A 26788-nucleotide genomic window follows, 5' to 3' on the forward strand; every position below is an offset into this window, starting at 1 on the left:
AGAGTCCTTTTTTAACGGGGTGTAGTTCTTAATTTGTGCGGTAGGTGGGGGTGCTGTGAAGAACATATTTGTTCCAGTGGCGCATGAAAATGACGTCAGAGACGGTTGGCGCGATGTCGGAACGAATTTAAAAGTGGATTCAAACGTTCTGCAGACGGTCTATTGAGCAGAATACTTGTTGTTTGGTCGGAGGTTGAGTTGTGGCCCAGAGAACTACATACTCATCCGGTAAGTTTGATTTATTAATCATTAGAAAACTTTTTTTTAACATAACCTTGACTAAACCGTTTACAAGTTCGAAGGATACTTGCTCGGCACGGTTGTGCTAATGTTGCTAAATCAAAAAAAAAATGCGCAATTTGATTAGCTGAATACACAAACAAACTCGTGTAATAATTTGTATTGTAATAAATAACTACATCTAAACTAGATGAAGTTAAACGTTGTTTAGAGTCCTTTAAGTTTCCAGCGTAGTTGGAATAAACTTGGGAAACAAAAGCAGCGTTACGTTATTTGATAGTACAGCTACGTGAAACTGTAATTAGCGAAACCTGATACAATTCCACGTTGGCTATAGATAAAACATTCCAACGTGTTGAAATGAAAAACAAAATCTTTCTTTTCGACACAGTGATGTCTTGGGACTTTTTTGTTCCCATCTCTGTGGGTGATCTGGTGAAGACTGGAGGAATCAACCAGTACGTTGTTCAAGATGTAGTGCCCCCGAAACATCTGCCATCATCTCTAAGTAGTAAGCATTACATTTAAGCAACGGGGCTGTTGTTGGTCAGTGACTTTATTAAATGTAGAAGTGAGCATATTAACGACTGTATCTGTCCTGGCAGAGTTGAGGATGGCGTGGAGGAGTCAGGGGCCTCTGTGTATTCTGGAGCACTTCGACACAGGCTACAGTGTCCTACAGTAAGTTTCGATTTAATTAAGTTCGCTTTCTTTGTTCTTTATTAGTAGCCGTGAGGAGCAACATGTACAAAACTGTTTTTGCTTTCAAGGCACAGTAATTCAGTGGAACCTGGTGTGAAAGAAGACGCTCTAGAATTGCTTGTCCAAGGTCAGTAGTTCGTCATTGTCTGTTTAAAATGCCTCAGATTTATGTTACACCAGGGCACAAGATCTGGATTTTCTTCTCTTGCAGTGGTCAGTGGCCTGGCTGCTTCCCTGCCACCATTGCTCATCTCCACCTCCACCTCGGCTGCAGAACGCAAAGACCAGCTTAATGCAGTTAAAATGAGTGTTTATCTGCTCTGCAAGCTGACAGAGACCCTGGAGAGTGAATCATACAGACAGAATATTATCACAGCACCTGGAAAGGTACATTTTTAACAGACAGTAATTAATATTTATATCATTGGTGGTTCGTTTCTAGTGCTTGCTGATGCCAAGGTCTGTGAGCCATGTTAACCTACAGATTGTGGTCTCTTGCCTGCTGCCTGGTGGATAATCATGGTAGTTTGGAGTTGTGTCCCAAACTGATAATCTGCGGTCAAAATGACACCGTATACAATAAGATTCAGACTGTATGAATGTGTATAAGCTGACAATGGTGGTTTTGTAGGGATGGGCCTTTTGTCCCTCTGAGAGCCTGGGATGTATGTGTGTTTTCCTCGAGATGGTCATTAAAACTAATTTTAAACCCTTTTGTCCCTAATTTATTTCTTTCCTTTCTGCATTCTTAGGGTGGTAAAAAGGGAAAATCAGGTGGTGAAGGACTACTGCAGTGGGATTCAGAGAGAGAAAGGGTGTTGCAGGCTCTCATTCAGCTCCTGCAGCTCGATATCCGTTCCCTCTGGAACCTGTCCTTGGTGGAGGAAGAATTTATCAGGTAACGTGAATGTGGGACTGTATTGGTCCTGTTTCTGTAATTTCTCATCCAGCTCTGTGCCATCGATAACATGAATGCTTTATTTAGAACGAAATACACTTGTTTGCGTTTCCATGGATAAACATAATAGGCTTATATTTATTTTGAAGTGTGTTAAATTAGTTTATTTTTTAATCCATTGTAAATACACCCACACTGGTTTAGCTGTTCTTAGGGGAAAGGTTTGGGTCTCATAGTTAATAGCGAATAGTTTTGATTTACATCGGCGCTGCACATTTAAATGTAGCTTGGCGAAAGAAATGCAGCAACTTTGTATGCATAATTAGTGAGTACGTGATAGTGTATTTGTTGGTGTATACTGGCAAAAAAATAATTCGTCCTGCATTTCTGACTCAATATTAACCCTTTTTAAATGTTTCGTTCTGCTCCTTTCTTCTTGTAGCTGTGTGACCTGCTGTTGCTATAAACTACTTGAGAATCCAACAATCAGCCATGTCAAGAGCAAACCCACCAGAGACTGCATAATCCACCTGCTGGGCGTGCTAATTAAGAAGTACAGCCACCTTCTGGGTCAGTCTCTCAGTCACAGCCCAGGCCTGTGAGCAAGAATTACAACTGAAGGAGGAGCTCTGCCCTGTTTCAATAGTCTACGTTTTTATATCGTTGGAGAACCTCCTTCCTATGTAAAATTGAGCATATCTTGGGTATATTTTCTAATATTCCCTTTCATGTTTACAGGTGCGAGTGTCAAGGTGATCCAGTTGCTGCAACACTTTGAGCAGTTGTCTTCTGTGTTTGCTCAGGCAGTTTCTGTGTGGAGCACAGAATATGGTGTCAGGGCTATCATAGGAGAAATAATAAGGTTAGTCCCTATAATGTACGGGTAAAATAAGATCTTTTGTTAGTCCGATGGGAAACAAAATCAAATTTCTGTTGCCTCCCTTTTTATCTTTTCAGAGAAATTGGTCAGAAATCAAGTGAGGAGCTTGCGAGAGAAGGGTCGGGTGTCAAAGCTTTTGCGTCGTTCCTTTCAGAGCTTGGTGCTCTGGTTCCTGAATTAATCATGCCCAACATCAGTGTACTCATCACACATCTGGAAGGAGAGGTACAGCACACTCGAAACATGACAATTCTAAAATTACTTGTGTCCAAATTACATGAAAATCCGATCTATGTACAAGGCTAGACGGGTGGATCACATTTCAGAAAGGACAACACCATCAGGATTGTTATTTTTTAATGTCACACTGACATGAAAGTATAGATCTTTCATTAGTGAAGTCTTCATTTGTCTAATGATGAGACCAAGGCGAATAGGAGCTTACTGATTGAGAGTTGGGTACTTCTAGCCTTGACTGGCAGGTAATCTTGGCAGTGCAGGGGAGAATTCCTGTTCTGCTGTAAGGGCCTGCCCACAGTGACCTGGCTCACCCAAATTATTCTTCTACAGTCGCAGCTGAATAATTGCTGGGTTGAGGCTGACAGTGTGTGTGTGTGTGTGTGTGTAAGGCTAGGAGTTCACTCAGCTCTTTGTTGTTCAGTGGGCAATGAATTCTCTCTTTGGTAATCTGAAGGCAGATTGAAGTAACACTCATGAACAAAGACTGTTGTATTACCACATTTACCTAAAGTCTTGCTAATGTATACATGCAATTGTTTAGCGTTATTTACTTTCCCTCAGGAATTCTATTTCAGCATACAGAGATTCTGATTCAGAAACACAGTCCTTTGCTGGAACGGCATTGCTATCTTATCCTATTCTCCAATCTTCCAGAGCCACACAATGCGAGTTGCAGTGTGTGAAGTGCTGGGTGAGATCCTTGTACGTGTTCTCTGTGGTGACGGGCTGGACGATTCTGGTAAAGCCGACCGTGACCGCTTCTTTGACACACTGCAGGAGCATCTGCACGACACACACTCCCACGTCAGGGCTCGTGTGCTGCAGGTCTTCACACGCATCGTGAACAGCAAAGTATGCAAAGGAGCCTCACTGATTGTAACTGGTTTATGCTTGTTTTGGATACTAACTGTTGTCTCAGGCCTTGCCCTTGTGTAGGTACAGTGAGGTCATGGACCTTGCTGTGGGTAGACTGATGGACAAATCCATAAATGCAGTGAAAAATGCCATCCTGCTCTTGGCTGCCTTCATTGCACACAATCCATACAGCTGCAAAGTAACTAAAATCAACATATTTAGATTTACTGTAGACGTTTGGATGTTTGGTTTAGAGTCTGACTGTAATCTGCTTCTTTTAGTTAAGCAGCGCAGATGTGAAGAAACCTCTGGAGAAAGAGACCACTAAACTCAAAGAGATGAAAGAGAAACTGGAGGGGAAGGCGCCAGGTAAAGAAGCACATAACCACCTTTTACCAAATAAACTCCATTATTATATTTTTAGTTTTACATCTTGCCCAATGATGAGACCAAGGCGAATAAGAGCTTTCTGGATTGGAGTTTGGGTTCTTCTGGTTTTTACTGACAGGTAATCTTGGTAGTGTAGGGGAGGATTCCTGCTCTGCTGTAAGGGCCTGTCTACAGTCATTTGGCTCACACCCAAATTAATCCCCTAAAGTTATAGTGGACTAATCAGGGTACCGAAGCCAACAGAGTGGTCGTATGGACAGTGGAAAAGCTACGAAGTTCACCCAGCTCTTTATACTTCAGTCTGCAATGATTTGCTTCTTTGGTAATCTGAGGGCCAAACAGAGAAAATGAAACCCAGCAAGCCATGTCTGATACTGAGAACGTGGACATCCAGGAACAAATTTCAGCCATATTAGATGCGACAAACCTGGATCTTAATTAAATGTATGAATGTACTTTTGTCTCACATCATTGACATTGCAAACAATGTCTTACTAAAGCAGAGACCCAAGTATAGTTTCTCCAGTTCATTTATCTGCCAGCACAACATTTTTTAGAGTTAGTCAACTGCACTGTTACAGTCTCACATGGTTGACTTTATTTTCCCTATTTTATTTCCCTTTTTCAATGGTTTATTCTGACTTATTTCTCAACATTAGGACTTTTTTCACAACGATCTACTGACTCCCTTTTCCCCTCACGGGTGGCTCTCATGCTCTCCCATAGTGTGATTGATTTCTCCCTCATTTTTCTTATCTGTTGTTTCTTTGCAGTTCTCTTTGTAGGACTGTCTGGAAGCCATGCTGATTGGATTTGACCTTTATTTCCATACGTTCTTTCTTGGCAGTGGCTGTGATTAAAGCATCTGAGCTGTGGGCTGCCATGGAGCCCGAGCTGCTCATCACTGTCGCTGCAGAACTGGAGCCGGCAACTGAAACGGAGGAGGAGGAGAGGGAGGACGAGAACAATATGGAGGAAGGAAATGACAGAGCGACTGCAGTGAAAATTGCCCAGTACCTCCGTGTCAACAAATACAGGTGATGCCAGTACTGTCAAAACCTGCAGAATGCTTTTTCCTATACTGCTAAGTAGACAAAAATAGATTTGTGGATTTATTTTTTTCCTTGTCTTTCTGTATAGGAGTGCGGTTCGTCTTTCTATAAGAGCCCACGCCTGCTTCCCTGAATCTGAGATGTTTGCTCCCCTGTCCACTCTGACACCCGAGACTTTAATGAATGTACTGGGGCTGATATTTAAAGGTGAAGCCATTAAACATTCCGTCTGGTGCATTTCTACCTCACTACTGGTACCTCCTAAAGAACTCTTAATGGAAGGAAAATTTGATACATTAAAATTCCTTTTATGTGTCCTCTTGATTGTTAGAGTATATGCTGTCAATTTATTTTGGTAGAAAATGTTAAACTGAATAATCTAATATTTAGCAAGAGCATATATTGTGTATATTGTAAAAGCACTAGAAATTAAATTGGTTCTACTTTCTCATTTGATTTACAGCTATGAAAAGAGAGTATGATAGAACTTTCACCAAGATAACACCACGTGATTAATATGTCACACACACACTATGAATATAATGTATATATATTTATTAGGCTAACATGTCAAAATGTAGACTTTTTATATTGTGCTCTTACCCTATATTTGAGTGTCGTTAAAAATTGAGTCTAAGTTTTGAGGTGAAACTAAAGCAAACACGATACTAATCTGCAATAGCAACCAAATGTTTAAATTATGTGTAGCCCTAAACACTCGGTTACATTGGAAAAAACAGACTTCTTTGCAGTTTCCCCTGTTTTTTGGCATCCCTATCCTCTCTGATTTCAGGCTCTGATGAGGACACTTCTGAGGTCAGCCAGACCTTACCATCAACTCTCCAGAAAGAGGGAGAAAAGGAGGGAGAGGAAGGGGAGCTGAAGAAGCAGGAGATGTTGGTTCAGTACCTGAAAGACACAGAGACATTTGCTTTGCAAGTGGAAAGAGCCATCTCTGTCATTAATTCCATGTTATACTGGAAAACCACTTCAGGTACAACAGGGAGTTCAACCAACTTCTGGGTCTAATGTTTTTCTTTGATATTCTCACATTTTCTCTTAAAATCTTTGATTCCAGTTGTCCAGGAGGCTGTGCAGTTTTGTGTGACAGTACGCGAGTTCAGTGTCGCCAACTCGGTCAGTGGAGTTCGGAAGATGTTGCCTTTGGTCTGGTCGACCGATGCAGCCATTAAAGATGCTGTGGTTCAAGCCTACAGACGGCTGTATCTTAACCCCCAGGGCGACACTGTGAGGTCTGTAAAACTTACCTCAAAGATTTTAGCCTGTTCTGTGCTGTTATTGACAGGCTCCTGAGCTGTTATATTAGTGTGAAGGCTTTTTAAATGATACACTAATGTTTAACTGCCTGCCTCATATCGCCATTTAACATTCATGACACATAGAGTATCTTGAAAATGGCAGCCACACCAATCTGTGAGCCAACGTAAATCTTACGAGAGATTTGTCGTTTAAGGAGATGTGTCATCATTTATTAGGACGAAGGCCCAGACTCTTGTGGACAGTCTGTCTGAGCTGATGGTGGACGCATCTTTGGGAACAATCCAGTGTCTTGAGGAGATAGTGAGTAAATGTTGTTCCACTTAAATTATTTTCATTTTGCATTTTTTTTTAAATATATATATATATTTCATATCTGAGTTTCATTTATTTGGCAGTCAAAAACAACTTTGACGTATATTTACTGCCTCGGTGGTTAGCTGACGAACAGCGTGCGTTTCTCTGTCTGTTAGCAATAATAACTCAGTTTTAATCAGTCCTTAGTGAATTTTCCAGGAAATATTGACAACAGGCCAAGAAAGAGCTTATTCATAGTGATGTTCCTGATTCCGAAGAGACTTTGACCTTTGATCATTGAAAGATCAAAGCCAGGGTCTTCTATTAAATTGCTGCGTTCCATTTATCTCGCAAGTCGGACCTGGGAAATGACATCACCGCCTACTTTTCAGCTTTCCGTTAAGTCTAAAAACAAGACGGCGACCTCCATAAAAGCAATTCTTTAGCCTATCAACAACTTCTGGACTTTCAAACATGGTGGACGAAGATAAAACACAGAACGTAGCCTATTCTTTCTCTGCATTTCATTGTTTACAACAATTATGGTTGGGCGGGTGCTCTGTTTATAAGGGCAGCCATCTTTGAAAGCCAACTCAGGGGTAGTGAGGAATCTCTGACTTTTTAAGTAGTAAATCCTACCGGATGAAACGTCCAACCTGGAAATTCCAACTTCAGAGTACAAATTGAACGCAGCATAAAGCCACCTACTATGTTACATAACCTTGCATTACTGTTCTATAGTATGGATGTAAGTCACAGTGAGTGAGGACAAGACCGCCTGGTTGAAATCACAAAGCAGGTGTGATATCCATCATGTTGCTGGTGTGTTGTCTGCAGGTGCAGGAGTTCTTTGGCAGCGGCAGCAGTCTCCAGTCTACTGTAGTGCAGGTCTTGTGGGAGAGATTTACTGGCAAACGAGAAACCTCTGGCCTTAACAGGCGAGCCGCAGTGTTACTGCTGGGAATGGCAGCGCGGTAAGAAACGCCGCACAAAAGAACTTATTAAAAACTTAAATTAGGCTTTTATTGTCTTTGGCTCACTGGTAAGTTTCTTCATTAGTGCTGCTCGGCAAAATGGCTGCCTGGCTTACATTTTTAACTGGAGAAAAATAAGCTGTTGTGTAATTGCCTTTTTGCTGTTTGGATTTGCAATGTTACCGGGCAGTTTTTGAATTTACTCTGGTACATAAAAGTTCATTGCTTCTTAGGATCTAGCCATGCTATTCAAAGGGCCAACTATGTGGCAGGTGGAAAGCTATAAGAGAATTTATTTACTTTTTTTTTTTTTTTTTTTTTTTTTTTTTTTTAATAGAAGAGGCAACGCCAATTACTTTTTGGTATCAAAACTTTTGTCTTTGTATGTAGTTAAGTCAGGTACAGAGAAAATATCATGGTGTATATTAAAAGACTGGTGTTTTGCCTCGCAGTAGCTGTAACTAGAGCAAAGAGTGAAACACTGGAGCAGTTCTTGAACATTCTGGTCTAGTATTGTTATTTAGAGGATCCTGACACTGGCAGGAAAACATGCTCAGCCTAAGCTCTTCATTGAAGCCACAGTCACGACCATATAACCAGGCTCCCTTCCAATGCATTTCAAACCTATATATCTTTTTAGCATTCGCCCTCAATCTACCTCAAAGACTGCTGTACTGGCACTGCTGTAGGGTAGAGTGAGAGAGTAAAGAGACTATCTGCAGTCCACCCACACCACTGCCTCTCTTCATCCAGCCAGCAGCATTCATAACCTATTAAATCCTATGATTCTCCTCACCCATCCACCTACGCACATTATCTGGGCAGCATCCGAACACTGGCAAGGCCAGCACACAGCAGCTAAGGTGATGGAGGGCATAGATGTTGTTGCTTCAGTTTGCATAATCACAAGATCGTTTGGGAATTGGAGAGATGCTTTTTCTGCTTCTGTGAAAATGTCTGTGTCAAACAGGGCAGAGAGGGAGGTGGTTCTAAGTAATTTGGACACGCTTTGTTCGGTGGCTCTGGGAGAAAAAGTGACGGAAGATTTTCTCCTGGCCAGAGACGCGGCCTTCACCATCTGCAGCATCACGGACCATATCAGGGTGAGCTGACGTGAACAACCAGCTGCCTCCGTGGTCAGAACTTCACAGCGGTTCTAGTTCACGCTGAATTACTTTAACTATCTCTCATTTACATTTTAGATGTGATGACTTATATATGTTAATGCAAGGGACACGAACAAACACCCTTTTCTGCTATATATGAATGATGACATCTAATTTTATTTTTCTACCAGCAATCGAAAACCGCGCCGTTTCGACTGCCCCAAGACCACCAGCTCTTCGCCTGCCTCACACAGGCTGTTGCTGAAGGTACATGCAGATGTTGGGCGTGAATGATTACTTCAGGCCTTCGCCGGTTGGTTTAACCGGCTCTGTTGGCGTGTGTGCTCCAGGTGTAGTGATGGAAGACCCTTACTGGCAGAGCTTCATGGAACAGGCGGTCCGTCTCATCTATTTTCTGGCTGAATCTCCTGACCAGCTGTGCTCTCGACTGCTCCAACGCAGCACTCGTCTCCTGCTCGATCAGATTGCAGAAAGCAGTGAACCCAACAAGGACCCCGGACCGAATCAAGAAGTGTCTCAGGAATCCAGTGAGCAAGGGGAACAAGGTGTGTCCCAGTGCGTCTTCACCTTAGACACATGCATGATTAAGAGGATGCTGAGAAATGATGCATGCTCCCCTGTGTTTCACTCCCACAGTGAACTGCGTGTGTCTGGCCCAGTTGTTGGCTCTGTGTGGCAGCGTGGCTTTCTGGCAGGTGTCTCACCTCGAGCGCAGTGTGAGCACGGAACTGCGGAGGCGGCGAGGAGAAACGGAAGAAAGAGAGGAGAAGGAAAAGGGCCCGTCTGGCAAAGCTAAGGTAATGACGGCACAAATCTGCCTGGATGCTCGTGTTGGTGTTGCACACCTGCAGCAAGGGCATCATAACACAACTGCAAGTCCGAATATTCATCACAAACCTCAGATTTACCAACACGAGCTGCGAAGAAATTCATATAAATTCTAGGAATTAATTGGCCAATTTAATTTTGTAAATAACTGTCAATGATCTCGCATCATGTAGGTTAATAAGTGAATGTTACTCACTCAAAGTGAAGATTATTGCAATATTTGTCTAATTTGGGTCACGACACAGATTTATTGAGAAGTAACTATGTATTTTTCCCATTACTGACTATTTAAGAATGAAGTAATGGTTAAAAATAACCATTCCGAATATATTATTATTACTAATGTTTGATAAATTAGTATTACAGGAATTATATAATATTCCAAACTATTATAAAACATATTTAAAACTTTCATTCTAAGTATTTCTTCCAAAACAATGAAGTCAATTCCATCTTTTAAATGCTTAAATAATGTAAATAAGGTCCCACATTTTGGATAGTTGAATCTAAAAAACATGATGAGTCTTAGCTTGGATGCAGTTCCATTTCTGAATTAACTGCAGATTAATTTCCTCTTTGATTCCATTTTATAAAGGCTTAAATGTTTTACATATAGGCAGCTAATGAAAGTGCCATGGAGGAAGATCTGGGTTTGATTGGTGCATCTGCTGAAGACACAGAGGCCGAACTGATCAGGAAGATCTGTGAAACCGAATTATTGGCCGGTATGAAAACAGATCTCTTCATTTACGGCCCTCTATTCACAAACTGTCATATAAATGATTAAACGAACCTCCCCATCCTGCTCTTCGCTCAGAGGAGAACCTGTTGTGTGCGTTCCTTCCTCTGCTGGTGAAAGTCTGCAGCTCTCCGGGACGTTATTCCCACCCGCAGCTCACCACGGCGGCTTGTCTGGCCCTCTCTCAGTATATGATGATAAGGTGACACAACATTACCTGTTTCCATGTTAATTAAAAATGTCTCTATTAATCAAATAAAACCTTGTTATTTATTTTTAACGTTGGTGTTCTTCCTGTCTTGCTTTTTTTGCTTCAGCCCAGCTGCGTGTGAAGAGAACATCCGTCTCATGTTTACCGTGCTGGAGCGCTCCGCTCTTCCTGTGGTCAGAGCGAACGCCATCATAGCCCTGGGAGACCTCATAGTTCGTTTTCCAAATATTTTGGAGCCCTGGACACAGAATCTTTATGCCAGGTTGTGCTACAGTGTCATTATGTGCCCGTGCTCTTCACTTCATCATCATTTTAGCTGATATAGATTAAATTAGTTATGACTCACAACCTCCGCCTTGTGGTTCAGCTGAGCGAGTGTGTAATATGGGATGTTGCTGGTACAGCTGAGCTGTCATCACACGTCCGCCACCACATTTGAGTGTTGTAGCTCTTAACCACTGAAGTGTTGCAGTGGAAACGCTCCACTGATCCAAATGATGGGAAAAGTTGCCTCCTACTGCTGTGACTTTAATGGAGAAATAAGTAACTTTGGGAGATATGGGTGACCTCTCGTATCATGACCCGACTGTTTACGACAGAAACGGGGACGAGCCGGTGGAAAACCTTTTCATAGTGAACCAACTCAGGCACTTGAAGGTCTGAACAGCATAATTGTCTGTGTGCGGCCGATCGAGAACCCTACCAACGACTAGTGTGAGTTGTAATCATACAGTCCATTTGAGTGAGCAGAAAGGAATAATTTTGGGTCAAGTCAAAGGTTCTGGAACTGCTCTGGTTGAGCTGGTGGGCGTTCTTTCATTTTAAACATTAAGTGATTCCTGGTTCTCCTCTATTTATGCTTTAGTGTTTTCTTTGAAGTTGTTTCCTGGTTTAAAAAGGGTTTTAATTGTGGCTCAATGAAGGTTGATAGGTTTTATATTAATGTGTTTCAGACCACTGCCCTTTTAGTGTTTCCTACCTGATAAGTATTTCATAGTGCTCCCTAATTGTCTCCCACACAGCACCTACACATTTCTCAAGGCTGTTGCCGTGGTGCCTCCTGATAAGAGCATTAAGAATTAATTACCTCGTTCATTGCCGCCATAAGCCCCTGCATTGGCATGTGGAAGTGTTTGATCTGCTCCCAGGAATCCTGCTCTCTGCTATAAATGAGAAATGGTTAATGAGTTTCTTTTCTTGTGTGGTTTTTGGGTGAGTTTAAGTCTAAACAGTTGTGGTGATGCCTTTAGATTGCCCTTCTACACAGTCGTGCCTGCAGCGTTATTCTCTGTAACTCGAGTTAAAGCAAATGTCCAACGACAAAGGTTCTGTTCCAGTGTTGGCTTATAAGACATAATAATAATATAGTCAGACAGGAGTGTCTCATCATATTTTACAAGTATTTATCAGGAGTCCTAAAAATTCTGTTATTGTGATTTAGGTTTGAAAAATAGTTGATGTTCATTTTAAAGGTGGGAGAATGGTGTAAAAACGGTCATTTTACCTTATTTACTGCTCTAGGCTGAGTGATGAGGTGCCATCTGTGAGGCAGACGGCTGTCACAGTTCTCACCCAGCTGGTCCTTAAGGATGTGCTCAAGGTCAAAGGTCATGTCAGCGAGGTGGCTGTGCTGCTAATTGACCCAGAGCCTCACATCACCAGCCTGGCCCTGAACTTCTTCAACGAGCTGGCAACCAAGGTAACCATATGAGCGTCCTGGGAGGCCTCATACCGTCAGAATCACTGTCAAGGTCTTTCATCCTTTTCTTTGATGTTGCCAACAGGACAACGCCATCTACAACCTACTCCCAGACATAATCAGCCGCTTGTCTGACCCAGCGAGAGGCATGACCACCGAGGATTTCAATACAGTCATGAAGTCAGTCGCATCTTGGTTTTTGTCGCGGGGGGGGGGGGACTCATGTGGAGGGTCTAATCTGACCCAGCGGGGGTTTGCGTTTCAGACAGCTGTTCTCGTACATCACCAAGGAAAGACAAACGGAGTCTCTGGTGGAGAAACTGTGTCAGCGCTTCAGAACTGCCAAGTGAGAATATCCTTTATTTCTGATTTACACCCCCCCCCCCGTTCTGATCTGTTGGTTTGGCCACAATAAACGGCTTCAGACACGCCGTTCGATTATCGGCCGGTGTTTAACGATTCGACTCGGCAGAGCTTTCACATGTTCTGCGCCTGTTTTGTCATGGAAACCGACGTGTATGAGAGTGGAAGGGTTGGACGGAGCAGGGTGCTGTTGGCCCGTCAGTCCTGCTTCAGTCATACTCTAAGGAAGGACGTTCTAAATTAAACAACGGCAAAGTCAATTTAGGTACACGGGAGTCCTGGAAAATCCGATTTGGCTTAAATGGCAAAGCAAAATAATATTAATAAGCGACGACCTTTTATGTGGAGTATCTTGGATTTTTATGCCTTTCACATAGTTCCTAATCACGTTTAGACTCTAATTCCAAAGGTTGTGTTCCAACTCCGTCTGCACAGGACGGAGCGTCAGTGGTGCGACTTGGCCACGTCGCTGTCTCTCCTCTCCATGTGTGAGCGTGGCTTTAAGAAGCTGCAGGAATGCTGGGAATGTTACAGCGACAAGCTGACCGAGCTCGGAGTCTATCAGCCTCTGCTTTCTATCATGGTCAAGCTTCGCCGTGGAGCCAAACCCCAGTTTAAGGTGCTGCACACGCCCCCACGTCTCGTTCCTTCGTTGGGGTTTTATGTCCTGATCCACTTTGGTCCATTCAGGCTCAGGTAGAGGAATTTGAGAAGCGTCTGACTGCAGTTCACACGCGAGGTCTGGAGAACGTAGAGAGTCCTGAGATGGACGAGGAGAGCCAGAAACGAGGAGGCGCGTCTGAGAAGACGGTCGTGCACACGCCCCTGCCCAGCAGAGGTCGTGCACGGACAAAGAGAGGTCGGGATCTCGCTCTCAACATGATCAGGAAAAGGAATTTTGGTGAATTAAATCACTTCCCTCCATCTCGCAGGAGCAGCACAGCCCTCTGTTTCCAGTCATGACGACAGTTTTGTGACGCCTCAAAGATCTCGCAAGCCCAAGAAACCCGTCATCACCTTCAGCAGCGACGAAGAGGAGGATGAGGAGGGTGAGTGGTGCAGCGCTGCAGCCGCTAATTATCCTTTCCTGGTTATTACCACAGGGATCCATTTTTCTGTCGCATAATAAGAATTTTGAAAAACAACTGAACTAAATTGTTTATCCACTATATGAGCAGTAACACGGGAGCTTCGGCTACATAAACACTCCTCTATAGATTCACTGTTACGTCAGTGAGGGATGGAGCAAATATTTATCAAAGCTAATTTATATTCAACTGAGCCTCAACGGTGCAGCTGTAACGTCCAAGGTGACGATTCCTGGTTGACCAATCAGACTCCAGCGTGTCTACACTGATCACCTGTCGCACCAGGAAAATGTCTCAACCTATTCGGAATTTATGGTTCTTCTTTTTTACAGATGCCGTGATGGCGGACAGCGAGACCCCGAAAGTGACCACGCCCATCAGCCGCTCATCCCGCCGAGCTCGTCTCAGAAATTAGTCTGTCCCGTTTTCTGCTCTTTTTTTTTTTTTATATATATATCTTGTTTTTTTAAATAATTTTTACTTAATTCTAACCTTTGTATATTTTTCAATGATGTTGTGACCGAACTAGTCGCCTGTGCATCTAATGACAGAATCACCACGACTTTAATAAACCCGGTTCTGGTCACAGCGGCGTCTCTGTTGCTCTTTGCCGTTGCGTCACCGAGCGCGTTTCCACCGGGCGCGTCGCATAAATCTGCACCGCCGCTGAGGCGCCGAGCGCCCGCCGTTGTGCCCTGTTTGGACAGCGGTGTTTCACGCCCGCCACAGCTGGCTCCGACAGTCCCGCGGCTCCTCCTGGTCCTCCTCGGGCTTCTCTTTTCTCTCATCCCAGATTTCGCTGTGGTCAGCACGGCTCTTTATTTACAATCCTCTTTTCTTCCTCCCTCCGTCTGACACATCTGTTGTCTGACACATCTGTTGCCGAACACTTGGCCGCCCTCGTTCCCCTGTAATCAATCTCTTTTGTAGGTCTGGATGCGCTGCCTCCCTCCCATCTTCCTCCTACTCCCGCTCGCCTACCGCTCCTCTCCCTTCGCTGACATCTCACGCACGGCAGCGTAACCCCCCCACTCTCTCTCCCCCCCCCACATGGCTCATCTCTTGCCTACGCCCTCTCCCACACGTTGTCCTCTCGGCTGAGATGAGAGGGGCGCATCTCTGATTGATATGTTATGTAAAGACTCTCGCCAACAACACTGCGCTCGCAGTCCTCGCGGTGGAGTTAGGCGGGCTCGCCTCCTGTCACGGACCTTTTTCCGAACCATTTACAATTATTTACATGCCAATCTGGGTTCCTTTTTCACAGGGGGGGTGTGTGTGGCGCGATGCTGTTGGGCTTTATTTACTTGAAATAATCAGAGGCTGCTGAAGTTTGAGGTGTGCTGGAGCGTCCGGCTCCGGCGAGTGTTGTAATTTGGCAGCGGGGGGTACAGGGAGCAGATGGTGCTGACAGACTGTAACTTATCCAGCTGAGCCGAGAGGTCAGTTCACGCTGGGACACAACGGAGACAAAGGGAGAGTCGGAGGCCGGGCTGCGCAGGGACAGATTGGATCACACTAGAAATCACCTAGAAGCGCTGCTGTAAACCTTTCCACGTTCTTTGGTTGCCTGTTAAAGGGGATGCGGGAGGTCAGGGTTGACCTCTGACCTTGCTGTGTCCCACAATCCACACGGTCACCTTGGCAATGGCAGCTGCGCTCTTCAAGGCTATGACATCACTCCAAAGAAAAGATGAAGAGGAGGCAGAGTTGGGGTGGGCGGGGGCATCTGTTCATAACCTCCGCATCCACGCCGATGCCCCGACGGTCGGCTCCTGCCAAGACGCCAGAGGAAGAACATCCTTTTCAGTTTCATCGCAGGCAGAGGGGGAGGAGTCAGCCAGTGAGATAGTGATGCTCCCAGCAGGTGCCAACAAGTGAGGGAGACGAGGACGGGGAGGAAGAGTCCGCGGGAGCAGAACAGCTCCGAGCTCCGACAGAAGACCAACAACAGGTGAGCAAACTCTGCTTTTCCTCTTCCTGCGGCGATTCCTCTCAATTCTTCTTCAGAGAAGCGATCACATGGAGGAAGCGTGAGAGGGGTAGAGCCGAATCCGTTGGTCACCAAGTGTCTGTTTATTGTTTTGGGGTTTTGGACTATTTTTTTTAGAAACTAAACCGCAAACTTGGCTGTGAAACCATTTCCATAAATTAACATTTTCACATTTTTAAAATGTGACTAAACTATTAACTAGCAGAAACGTTGCAGCTCAGTGAGAGAAAACTGAATATTCTAAATCTTTATACCCAAATAAATCAGTGTGATATCGATATCATGTTTCCACATTAAATATAATCTGTCAGGTATGTTTAAAGCCCATTTGGCCACTGAAATCAGCCGTTTGTGCATCACGATTCTGCATCTTCAGTCCTGGTGTTTCCTCCTGCCGCCCTCTGCTGCCATGCTGTGTCCCGCGCTGCTCTGTGCCGCTCTGCTCCTGCTGACTCCCGTGGAGATCACGGACGCTCGCGCTCTTCAGCAGCCTTCTGATGCTGCCCAGGTACGTCGGGGGGGGGGGAGAAAAGGGGAGATTGCTGGGAGGGAGAGCAGGAAGGAATCAGAGGAGAGAGTAATGAAATGTATCCATGATTGAATTATTCTTCCTTGTACACTCCCTGAAAATTTAATTAATTTGTTTCCCCCCATTCTGCTGCAGTTTATGGAGCAGTTTCTGGAAAGCTACAATGACCTTTTGACCCTGGACGACCTGGAGAACATGCTGAACAGCCACCCGGACGACCAGTCCAACCTGTCCTCTTCCAAAGCGGACGAGTACCCCAAATGGGCCGAGGCGGACACCCCCTGGCTGCGCCTGCTAAGGGGGGCTCTGGCAAATCAGAAGCGAGCCGAGCCGGACCGGTCCAGGAGGGGGTGGAACCGAGGATGCTTCGGGCTGAAACTGGACCGCATCGGGTCCATGAGTGGACTGGGCTGTTAGAGACCCCCCCGGACTGTTGGTTGAGTCTTAAAAGGGGTAAAAAGTGTTGCATCTGTGAACCTGCAGCTTTGGTCATGTGACCTCATTTCACCTGTGGCTTCATCCGTAACCGTTGAGCTGAATGTTAGCGAGCTTTGTTCCCGTCAGGTGGTCGGCGTTCACCCTCAGACGGGGTTTCTCCTCATCTGGCTCCTCGTGCTTCTGCCGCCGTCCGTGTATCCGTGGCGTAAAAGTCCAGACGACCGTTGGCGATATGACGTCGAGATGCTGAAATGATGAGTTCTGTGTTGTTTTATGATTTGCATGAATAAACATATTTAACATTTCGCCTGCTCTTCCATAATTTACCTTTTTCTTCCTATTAAAAAATGAGCTCAAAAAGCAGCTGACTGAAATTTTCCTGCTGAAACTTGGAGAAAGGCAGATTTCTTCCCGCCTCAACGATGAGTGGAAACGGGATCTTCACCTCTTTGTCAGCATCGTTCCTTTGTAATTCTGAATAAACGTGAAGCATTTGTGCAGAAGGTTCAGTTGAGGTGGAACCTGTTGGGAAGTGCCTCCGTGGGAGGGTGATGATCATGGCAGCCCTGCCGGGTGGCCTCAGACTCCACGGAATAGCAGGTTTCCTCTCTGGAACCTCCCCTCTCCTCCCAGGAGACGTGGGCACAGGCAGAAAATTCCAGGTTAAGTGGTCGAGTCGTCGACAGCTGCAGAGACATTTGCACCTTTTTATTCACACCTCTGGTGATCGGCACCCTGGTGCTGCCTTCGATGGGCCCTTTTGACCTCGACGTGCGGGTTGTGATTAAACCGGGACCACGGAATTCCAGCGCCTCCATCTTGGTTTAATCTTCACATCAATCAGGTAACAAAGATTTATTAACCTGCTCACACGTGCATGTGTGAATGGTGTATTGGATAAATAGGACTGTGCCGTTTTTATCAGGGTAAATGAGGGAAAGAATCATTTGCTCCTCCGTCGTTATTCAGCCACTGAATGTTGTGGAGGTGTTTCCATGAGGAGCTGGAGTTGATCAGGAGCCGCTCGCTTCCCTCTTCTGGGTGTCTTGACCAGGCCGGAGCTGCTGGGTCGGGCTCTGATGGTAATACTGAAGCTCCCAAACACAGCACTAGATGGCAGTTTCCCTCCACCCTGTCTCAGCTGCAGCCACACCGTCTGCAGAGAGTTCTGGATTCGGGGCACCGAGTGGACGTGCAGTTAAAATCCCGTTTAGTCTGAGCACTAATTGATGTTCCAACACTCTCTGACCACTACGATACAGCTTGAATCAGACAAATCAAGATCATCTTCTAGAGTCTTGCTATGGGCACATCATGACATTCGAGTTGCAGGTTTTAAACCCCATTTAAATTTTAGATTTTCTGACTACATGTGTGCAAAAATGCTTTATTTTTAAATAGAAAGAAGATGTGATTCCACCATTTAGAGTAGGGAGAGAACAAGCGTGAAGCAAGTATGAAGGAAGCAGCCGGTGTCTAAAGTTAGCCTGACCTTTACGTCCCCTCTTTGACCTTAACGTTGCGGAGCAGAGCCCAGCGCTGCTCCTCCAGCTATGCTGCTGGACGGCGGCCATAACACGCTCGTGTGCAATTGTGTTTGATGTGACTGAGGTGGAAAAAGCCACGGAAAAGCTGCCAATTGGGAAATGTCTTGTGTTTTGTGCCATCCTGGGTTGCTGTGGTAACAAGACACATTCCACAGGTTCGATATCAGTGGAGGGACCTCACGCAGCCGCAGCTGTCTGTCGTCTCTTCCGGGGGCGTTGCCCTCTTTATATTTAGATGGAATTGTTCTTCTTTCGCGCGACAGAGTTCCAGCTGAGTGTGCCTCTTTTGCACATGCGTGTTGGCCGTGTGTGCACGTTGAGTAACCAAGTCTCAACTTTTGACTTATGAGATAGCGGGAGGCAGTGGGAGCCTGTGGCTGCGGAGTTTGAAAGTGAAGGGTCATGGTCTTTGGACAGTAAATGTCAGCGTCACTAAGACAGAGATTTGATCCCCGCTTTGCCCCCAGTGTCTGTGTGTGCTGCAAAGGTCAGAGGTCCCTGTTTTCAGGGTCCCCTTTCTCTTCAGTCCACCATGTGGGAGCAGGAACAATTTTTATAAACTTCTCAGAATCATGGAAACAGGTTTGATCAAAGCAAAAAAACACTTTTGTGATCAATTAATTAGGAGTTAAGCTTTAGATTTGTAGTAGAGAGCTGAACGTCTCCTGCAAACTAACGACCTTGGCATTCCGAGGGGGAGGGGCCTGTGCAGGGGGCGTGGTCAATCGCCCTCGTTAATCATATAAACCCCAACACAAGTTTGCTCTTCCCCACTCACACCCGGAGTCGCAAGACACACTGAGGCAGTCTCACAAACGGTAAGTAACTTTCCTGAGAGGACGAACTTTACCGGGAGCATCAACAGCTGCACCGCTGAGAAAACTCAGCTCACCTGCAGACAATGTGCAGGCTTAATTGGGATGGGAGGAAGAATAAGTTCACTATTGTCTTTCGGTGTAAGGAATGAGTTCCAGGTGTGATGATATTATTATTTTTTTAATTTATTTTTTTTAATTTGACAACCAATTTTTCGGTGTTTATATTTTTAGCTACCCAAAGGGAAGGTTTTGAAAACTCAAGTTAAAGTGCATATTTGAGGCGTGTTCGATTAATTGCTTCTCTCTTTGCTTTCAGAGGACTATTGCAACCCAGGCAAAATGGTCAAAGTTGGCATCAACGGGTAAGAGCTCCTTTTATCCACCCAGCTGCTCACTGGCCGCCGCTCCGGCAGAGGGCGCTGCAGCGTGCGTGCACTCGTTATATTTAAGCCATTTACTTTGGCTTTAATTTAGTTTCTGGTTCGCACAAATGGCAGCATCTCGTTGACAGCCAGAAAATGCACAAGAATACGAAACAAAGGAGACATCAGTTGGCATTTAGATCAAATATGAGGCCACGTGACCAGCTGCTTTCTTTACTTTAAACTGATGGTGAAGGCATTGAGATGTGGGCGCAGGCTACAGTGGTCTTTACTGGATGCACTTCACATCTCTGGATTAACTCTGCAATGCTCCTTCTCTGTATCCTGTTACATTTCATATTAAAGGACATCTAATCTGTTTCTATTTGCACAAAAGCTTCCATCCCGAATTCCAGCTTGAGAAAACCGCATTAAATTAAACGATAAAAATGCTGCTGCAGAATGTTTCAGGTCCACATTGCAGCTGAGGCCTTAACGATGTGACCTGTGCACCAGTGACGCAACATGCTGCAAATAAACCGGCGCAATGCCAGCGATGGCGAAAATGAGGCTGACTCTCTGTCTGGTGTCTCCACGCTAAAATGCCAAGCTCGAAACACCAAAAGCACCTGTGTAGTCTGCAGAGGGAGGGAGTCTCTGAAGTCTGGCTGCAGACATTTGGCCTCCCTGTGCTGAACTTTATCCCTCTGATAAAGCCATTTGAGCCACTTCCTGATCCGAGACGAAGCCGTTCCCTTCGGTCGGGATGCTAAAGTCTCGTTATCTGACCTGTTTTCGTCCCGTCTCGCTGGGAAGCGCGTCGGGAGTTCAGACCCGTGGTTAAAAAGTAACTCTGCTGCTTAAGCAAATGTTGCCGTGCGTCACCAGGATTAGGACACGGAGCTGGAGCTCGACTTTAGCCCTCGGAGAGGAGTGTGTGTGAGTACACACCCCCCTGCCCCTCCTCCTGAACCTTGCCCTTTGTTTGGATGTGGTTTCGGGTTTCCCAAAGGGACGTGGCTGAGGCGCAGCTGAAAATAAAGTTTTACACTTTGACTTTTGCACTTTAGAACGCCCTGAATCGTCTCCTCAACGACCCTGAGACTCAACTGTGTGGGGAAGGGGGGGGTCGGTCCCTGACTTTGATTTACAGTGTTGCGTCACCATCTACAGGCCAAACGTTGTTTTGTTTTTTTTGTATTTTCCAGATTCGGCCGTATCGGCCGTCTGGTGACTCGTGCTGCTTTCACCTCCAAGAAGGTGGAAATTGTGGCCATCAATGACCCCTTCATTGACCTGGAGTACATGGTTGGTAACAAGACTTGACCCTTTGTCTGGAATCCGTCTTTCTTTACCCTGTCAACATGGTGAATTTGCATTATTTTAAATCTTTAGGTCTACATGTTCAAGTATGACTCCACCCACGGCCGCTTCAAGGGTGAGGTGAAGGCCGAGGGTGGCAAGCTGGTCGTCGATGGACATGCCATCACCGTTTTCCACGAGTGAGTTAACTTAACATGAGGCGTTTTAAACCCACCCACCCACTCTGTCCTGTCTGCTTTCAGGAGGGACCCCACTAACATTAAATGGGGTGAGGCTGGTGCCCAGTATGTGGTTGAGTCCACTGGTGTGTTCACCACCATCGAGAAGGCCTCCGTACGTATTCCGCTCCACACCCAAACTGCTCCTAGGTGCCATCCGCCGGTGTGTTAAAACGGTTTTCTCACAGGCTCACTTGAAGGGTGGTGCCAAGAGAGTGATCATCTCTGCACCCAGTGCTGATGCCCCCATGTTCGTCATGGGCGTCAACCATGAGAAGTACGACAAGTCCCTTTCCGTTGTCAGGTAAGGACCCGAGGGGGCGGCGAACCCACAATAATGGAACACTTCCTTCTAAACGCACTCCTGGGTGACTAAAGCTGCCACTCTGGCTCCGTAGCAACGCTTCCTGCACAACCAACTGCCTGGCTCCCCTGGCCAAGGTCATCAACGACAACTTTGGAATCATTGAGGGCCTGATGGTGAGGATGGGACGGCCCCTGAAGATGATGCCAGCGGAGAACCCGTTTAACCAAACCTGTCCTCTCCCTCCCAGAGCACAGTTCACGCCATCACTGCCACTCAGAAGACGGTGGACGGTCCCTCAGGCAAGCTGTGGAGAGACGGCCGTGGTGCCAGCCAGAACATCATCCCCGCCTCTACCGGCGCCGCCAAGGCCGTCGGCAAGGTCATCCCCGAGCTGAACGGGTCCGTCAAGACATCCCCATGTTGCTGAATTTAAAAATATCGGCATAAATATATCGATTTGGTTTATTCCTGAAAACTTGTTTTTCCACAGCAAGCTGACCGGCATGGCCTTCCGTGTTCCCACCCCCAACGTGTCCGTGGTTGACCTGACGGTCCGCCTGGAGAAGCCTGTGAGTGACGTCTCCAACGTTCTGACCCGCTGAGATTAAAACGATGACGTTGTCAAACTCTTCGAACTTCCTTTGCCGCAGGCCAAGTACGACGACATCAAGAAGGTTGTGAAGGCCGCAGCTGAGGGCCCAATGAAAGGCATTCTGGGATACACGGAGCACCAGGTATGTTTATTTGTTGACATCCTCTAGATTTAAGAGTCCAGTGTTTTATGGACCCGTCCGTTTGTCTCAGGTTGTGTCCACAGACTTCAACGGCGACACCCACTCCTCCATCTTTGATGCTGGTGCTGGCATCGCCCTCAACGACCACTTCGTCAAGCTGGTCACATGGTACGTGTTTGTTTTGGGGTTTTTTTCCTCTGGTTTGTGTAACTGGTGTTCTAAATCAACTTTCTTTTTGTTCCCCACCAGGTACGACAATGAGTTTGGCTACAGCAACCGTGTCTGTGACCTGATGGCCCACATGGCTGCCAAGGAGTAAACGGGCCACATCACGCATCCTCTTTATCAGCACTGAACATCTCTAAGACAAATGTTGACTCCACGACTGTGCCTGGTTCCATCAGTTATTCCAGCTCTTGTGTGCCTGATTGGGAAATTTCCCTGGAGAACAAATGGAAAAGATTAAATTGTTGACCAATTCCTTTTGTATTCCCTGTCTGAGAGGGAGTGACGGTTCCATTTCTGGCTACAGTACTGAGGTATTGCAGTCAAGTGATGAAATAAAAGTCTTTTTGTGACACTGGGGACTTTGTCTTTGTCATCACACGGAATGGTGGCTGGAAAAGCTGTTCTAGTCGGTGACGGTTCTGACCCACCTCCAGCGTTAAACCGGCGCATCGCTGCCTAATGCACCAATAAAAGGAAATATGACCCCCGTGTGTTCCATTAACCATCGATTGTGCCGTTGCTGCTTATTGAGTGGCTACTTTTTAATGCCTTGACCCTTTTATCCCAGTTCAATAGTAGCGTGGCTGCTGGTGCTGTTATGATGGGTCACTCAGGCTTACGTCAGCTGGGTTCAGGACCGTTTGCCTCTATTCTTTAGGGAATAAAATGATTCACTTGTCTAAAAGTAAACTACAAATTTGTTTAAAGGTGCATGTTTCTTCCAGGTCTCTTCAGTGCTTTGATCCATACTGCTGTCAAAGCAGGATGTGTGTGTGTGTGTGTGTGTGTACCTGCGTGACGTCCAGGTTGTCAACCGTAACGTCTATTTGAGCGACGGCTGTGAAGGACACATAAATTAGTGACGCCCACATTTACCCCCCCCCCCTCAGACACCCATCACTGTCGGGCTCTCGCTGCACATTTGTGACAGACTGTCGATAGCAAATAATCCCATGCGCTCCCAAACAGAAACCCAGAGTTCATCTTAAAGAATAGAAGGGGCTTTAAGTAGGACCAACAGGTCAGAGGTCACAGGAGAGGGCTGACGAGACGAGAGGCAGGTGAGTGGCGGTGCCTGGAAATGAAAGACGAATAGAAAAAATAGAAATGTGCCTATTTTTCTAGGTGCCGGAGGTGATCCCACTTCGAACATCCGCACATCAGGAGCATCAGAGGTTTTGAAGCTTTCATCTGAGCTCTGAAGCTTGTTGTTCTTTTCTTTGCTTTTATACGTCGGTGGCAGGTTTTGGAAAGTGCGGTGTATCCATGACAGGGAAAAACGTCCCCCCGTCCATCCATCCGCTCTTCCTCTCCCGGCTGAGCCCGTCAGTAGATGTGGCTGCTGCTATATTCCTCATGTTCACTGGTGGGCATTTCTGACTCTTTTATTCACCATATATAAGAATGTTAATAATCCCTAGAGCACGATACGGCTGTTCAAGCTCCTTGGTGGTAAAAAAAAAACAAAACAAGGAAGGTGTTTTGGTCATACTGGGAGGTGCAAGGACACCCTCAGAGCACTGCCGAGGTACCCTTGAGCAAGATACCAATCCCCGAAAATGCTCATGAAAGGTCCTGCAATGAGCTTCCAGGGGTGGACCCGCCTTCTCAGGTGTGGATCGGCCCCAGCGCCCTCCCCGTGACCCTCAACGGGATGTAGCGTTCAAGGGGAAAAGGAAGGATTATTGATTATATCCTAACAAAATGTTGTTGCTGCATGTCTTCTTCCTTCAGGGGCCACGTCAGCGCTGGGGAACGGGATGGTTCTGCTCGTCTACTGCAGGAAAAGAAACAAGCTCAGACCTCCAGAGCTCATGACCATCAACCTGGCTGTCTGCGATTTAGGCTTCAGTCTTCTGGGGGTGCCGTTCTTCATCACTTCATGGTATTAAAATCAAACATGAACACAGGCACTAGGTCAGGACGAGGCCGCCGTCCACAGGACTGGGACGAGCAGCCTCTGAGCGACCCGTTAACCCTGTCTCCCTCTGTCAGCCTGTGCCACGCCTGGGTGTTTGGAGAGACGATGTGCCGTTGGTACGGCATCCAAGGCTTCGTGTTCGGCATCGCCTCTCTCCTCACCACCTGTCTCATCTCGGTGGAACGCTGCCTGAAGATCTGCAGCTTAAAATATGGCAAGTGACACCTTCTCCTGGTGTAGCTCATAAGGGGCTCGTTTGGTAGCGCCACATTTCAGCCTACACAGCAAGTGAACAGAAAATCTACTCATTGGATCAATTTGAATGTGTATTTAAATGCCAAGACTTCTCAGGAATGCTCATTTTTGCCACCAAATAAACCACTAAAGTTTTATTTACTTCTTTACAGGTCAATGGGTGGAGAAGCGACATATTTCTTTGTCCATTGTGCTGGTTTGGGTTTACACTTTCTTTTGGGCCTTCCTACCTGCTTTTGGATTTGGAACTTATGGGCCAGAACCTTATGGGACCAGCTGCACCATCAACTGGTACCGTCAGCTTCACCGCATTGTTTATGACACCCATCTCAACCGTAGCAGGGATGAACAGGAGCGGTAATCAGTTCCCCCCCATTTTTGTTATTTTAAGGTGGAGAATGAAGTCCTCCTTAAAAGACAGACTCTACATCGTCCTCATTTCGATTTTATGTTTTGGACTTCCCGCCCTCATCATTGTCACCTCATATCTGGTCATCCTGCTGACGGTGAGGACGTGACGCTGAAATGGAGAAATTTCAGTGATAAGATTCTTTTAAAGCCTCTGTGAGGAATTTCAAAATACACCTCTGGCTCCCTCTAGCGACCACACTGAGAATGACAGCGAGGAAAGACCTTCACTGACCTCTCTAGGAGTCGACAACAACACACTAATACAGTCGTTTAAACACGCCGAGGTGGCTGTCAGTGTTTGAGAATTGTTTCCTTGTGCCCTCAGGTCTACAGGTCTGGTCACACTTTGGCATCTATGCCGTCCTCCTCTGTCATTCATCGCAGCAAAGATCTGAGACTTGCAAAGGTAAACGCTCCCGAGTCTCCCCTCCACGTCCATGTTGCAGGAGCAATAAGGCGCATGTTGGTTTCAGATGGCCGCTGTGGTGTGCTGCACCTTCTTCCTGTCCTGGTTGCCTTATACCACCGTGTCTCTGATGTCTGCGATGATTTCCAGTGATGACCATGAAGCAAAAAGCCCTTTACTGGGCCTGGTGGAGGGCTTCGCTGGTGGGGCTCTGGGTTCTCCAAACTCTACGCAGATCCTGGACGTACCTCCACTCTTGAACTGGACCGCAGTGGAAGAAATCTACAACAACCCTGAGAACAAGTGGAGTCAGGTCAACAAATCCATCGGCCCCAGCGATGTTTCCGGTCCCCCTCTGGACCGGGCAGCAGACCCAATGAGCGGCAGCGCCTGGACCACTTCCTCTCTTCCTCCAGTAGTCACGCTGATCCCGGCCATGCTTGCCAAATCCCACTGCATGTTCAACCCCATCATCTACCAGATGATGAGCAGAGAGTTCAGGGATGATGTCTTTGCCATGGTGTTCAGCCAGGACAGGTCGCGTGGGGGGCGAGGACAGCGGAGCAGCGGCAGCTCAAATCAAAGTAAGGAACATCAAGCATCGGCGTTTCCCCGACCAGCCAGACTTACGTCTCCTCCCTCCCTCTCCCAGGATCCGTTACCCTCTCCCACTCCCAGAGCCTGAGTAGGAAAAGGAGCTCGACCATTTCTGTCTTTGTGGACGGACAATGGACAAATCCGGAGAAACGGAAGAACCAAACGTCCCTCCGCGAGACCAGGGACAATACGATGTCCACGAGACCTGAGTCCCTGGAGCTCGTCTCTGTGGACACCCAAGACAACATGGAAAGACAGGCCGAGGACAGATAGATAGATAGATAGATAGATAGATAGATAGATAGATAGATGGATAGATGGATAGATGGATAGATAGATAGATAGATAGATAGATAGATAGATAGATAGATAGATAGATAGATAGATAGATAGATAGATAGATAGATAGATAGATAGATAGATAGATAGATAGATGATAGATGGATAGATGGATAGATGGATAGATGGATAGATAGATAGATAGATAGATAGATAGATAGATAGATAGATAGATAGATAGATAGATAGATAGATTAGGTGGATAGGCAGTATTTTAACACTGAGATCAATGACATTGATGTGCAATAAAATGATCTCTAAGGCTTTTAAATGTGCCACCATGTATTAAATTAGCTGTTATTCACGTTCCTGGCATCTTCCTTCTTTATTAAATTAATTAATTTGTCTGTCAACACAGTTGTATCCTTGATGGTAGAAATCAGACATGGCGCACAACATCTACGCCGTCATAGATCCTGATCCAGCATCTGTAAATGTTGCTGTGCCCCCTCCCCCCCCCGGCTGAGCTTCTGCTCCCCGAGTCACACGGTTACGGGCTCG

General features: G+C 46.1%; 4 protein-coding genes and 2 non-coding genes across 7 annotated transcripts; all 6 read left to right on the forward strand.

The window, feature by feature from the left end:
• Positions 1-52: 52 nt before the first annotated feature.
• On the forward strand, positions 53-14449 carry LOC115250368 (condensin complex subunit 1). Of its 2 annotated transcripts, none has more exons than XM_029838607.1 (32): positions 53-228; positions 632-751; positions 846-921; positions 1011-1069; positions 1154-1329; positions 1695-1840; positions 2283-2410; positions 2579-2702; positions 2798-2945; positions 3615-3812; positions 3880-4014; positions 4097-4184; positions 5053-5242; positions 5346-5464; positions 6051-6251; positions 6336-6510; positions 6754-6838; positions 7670-7806; positions 8777-8909; positions 9104-9179; positions 9263-9478; positions 9570-9730; positions 10378-10486; positions 10579-10702; positions 10818-10973; positions 12233-12410; positions 12496-12590; positions 12676-12756; positions 13209-13392; positions 13464-13632; positions 13706-13822; positions 14194-14449. In XM_029838607.1, exons 2-32 carry the CDS (start codon positions 634-636, stop codon positions 14274-14276), a joined length of 4185 nt encoding a protein of 1394 aa, XP_029694467.1. In that variant the 5' UTR covers positions 53-228; positions 632-633; the 3' UTR covers positions 14277-14449. The 2 variants fall into 2 exon arrangements, with proteins under 2 accessions (XP_029694467.1, XP_029694468.1); XM_029838608.1 differs by having other exon boundaries at positions 9263-9469.
• Positions 3131-3417, forward strand: LOC115250571 (small nucleolar RNA U85). Its single transcript, XR_003889141.1, has one exon. It is a non-coding gene; the product is annotated as a small nucleolar RNA U85 (small nucleolar RNA).
• On the forward strand, positions 4251-4541 carry LOC115250572 (small nucleolar RNA U85). The gene has a single exon (XR_003889142.1). It is a non-coding gene; the product is annotated as a small nucleolar RNA U85 (small nucleolar RNA).
• A 536-nt stretch (positions 14450-14985) lies between the features above and the next one.
• LOC115250387 (C-type natriuretic peptide 1) lies at positions 14986-17126 on the forward strand. Its single transcript, XM_029838764.1, has 3 exons — positions 14986-15815; positions 16231-16362; positions 16519-17126. Exons 2-3 carry the CDS (start codon positions 16264-16266, stop codon positions 16798-16800), a joined length of 381 nt encoding a protein of 126 aa, XP_029694624.1. The 5' UTR covers positions 14986-15815; positions 16231-16263; the 3' UTR covers positions 16801-17126.
• A 1950-nt stretch (positions 17127-19076) lies between these two features.
• LOC115250382 (glyceraldehyde-3-phosphate dehydrogenase) lies at positions 19077-22713 on the forward strand. Its single transcript, XM_029838746.1, has 12 exons — positions 19077-19186; positions 19503-19548; positions 20757-20856; positions 20944-21050; positions 21114-21204; positions 21278-21393; positions 21488-21569; positions 21644-21795; positions 21887-21965; positions 22047-22130; positions 22201-22298; positions 22380-22713. The coding sequence occupies exons 2-12, from the start codon at positions 19526-19528 to the stop codon at positions 22447-22449; spliced, it is 1002 nt and encodes a 333-aa protein (XP_029694606.1). The 5' UTR covers positions 19077-19186; positions 19503-19525; the 3' UTR covers positions 22450-22713.
• Positions 22714-23624: 911 nt separating this feature from the next.
• LOC105416735 (opsin-5-like) lies at positions 23625-26252 on the forward strand. Its single transcript, XM_011605927.2, has 8 exons — positions 23625-23724; positions 24093-24243; positions 24354-24493; positions 24687-24825; positions 24926-25040; positions 25271-25351; positions 25419-25935; positions 26004-26252. Exons 1-8 carry the CDS (start codon positions 23625-23627, stop codon positions 26219-26221), a joined length of 1461 nt encoding a protein of 486 aa, XP_011604229.2. The 3' UTR covers positions 26222-26252.
• Positions 26253-26788: the final 536 nt, after the last annotated feature.

This window comes from Takifugu rubripes, chromosome 7 (assembly GCF_901000725.2).
Source record: "Takifugu rubripes chromosome 7, fTakRub1.2, whole genome shotgun sequence".
Classification (NCBI taxonomy): Eukaryota; Metazoa; Chordata; class Actinopteri; order Tetraodontiformes; family Tetraodontidae; genus Takifugu; species Takifugu rubripes.

Excerpts from the sequence above, each read along its gene's own strand:
- LOC115250368 (XM_029838607.1), top strand. The coding sequence starts at position 634 with ATGTCTTGGGACTTTTTTGTTCCCATCTCTGTGGGTGATCTGGTGAAG. Across the intron at positions 1,070-1,153 it reads TCTAGAATTGCTTGTCCAAG|TGGTCAGTGGCCTGGCTGCT; the intron begins GTCAGTAGTTCG and ends CTTCTCTTGCAG. Across the intron at positions 5,465-6,050 it reads ACTGGGGCTGATATTTAAAG|GCTCTGATGAGGACACTTCT; the intron begins GTGAAGCCATTA and ends CTCTGATTTCAG.
- LOC115250387 (XM_029838764.1), top strand. The coding sequence starts at position 16,264 with ATGCTGTGTCCCGCGCTGCTCTGTGCCGCTCTGCTCCTGCTGACTCCC. Across the intron at positions 16,363-16,518 it reads AGCCTTCTGATGCTGCCCAG|TTTATGGAGCAGTTTCTGGA; the intron begins GTACGTCGGGGG and ends ATTCTGCTGCAG.
- LOC115250382 (XM_029838746.1), top strand. The coding sequence starts at position 19,526 with ATGGTCAAAGTTGGCATCAACGG. Across the intron at positions 20,857-20,943 it reads TCATTGACCTGGAGTACATG|GTCTACATGTTCAAGTATGA; the intron begins GTTGGTAACAAG and ends TTAAATCTTTAG. Across the intron at positions 21,205-21,277 it reads CCACCATCGAGAAGGCCTCC|GCTCACTTGAAGGGTGGTGC; the intron begins GTACGTATTCCG and ends GTTTTCTCACAG.
- LOC105416735 (XM_011605927.2), top strand. The coding sequence starts at position 23,625 with ATGACAGGGAAAAACGTCCCCCCGTCCATCCATCCGCTCTTCCTCTCC. Across the intron at positions 24,494-24,686 it reads GATCTGCAGCTTAAAATATG|GTCAATGGGTGGAGAAGCGA; the intron begins GCAAGTGACACC and ends ACTTCTTTACAG. Across the intron at positions 25,352-25,418 it reads AAGATCTGAGACTTGCAAAG|ATGGCCGCTGTGGTGTGCTG; the intron begins GTAAACGCTCCC and ends TGTTGGTTTCAG.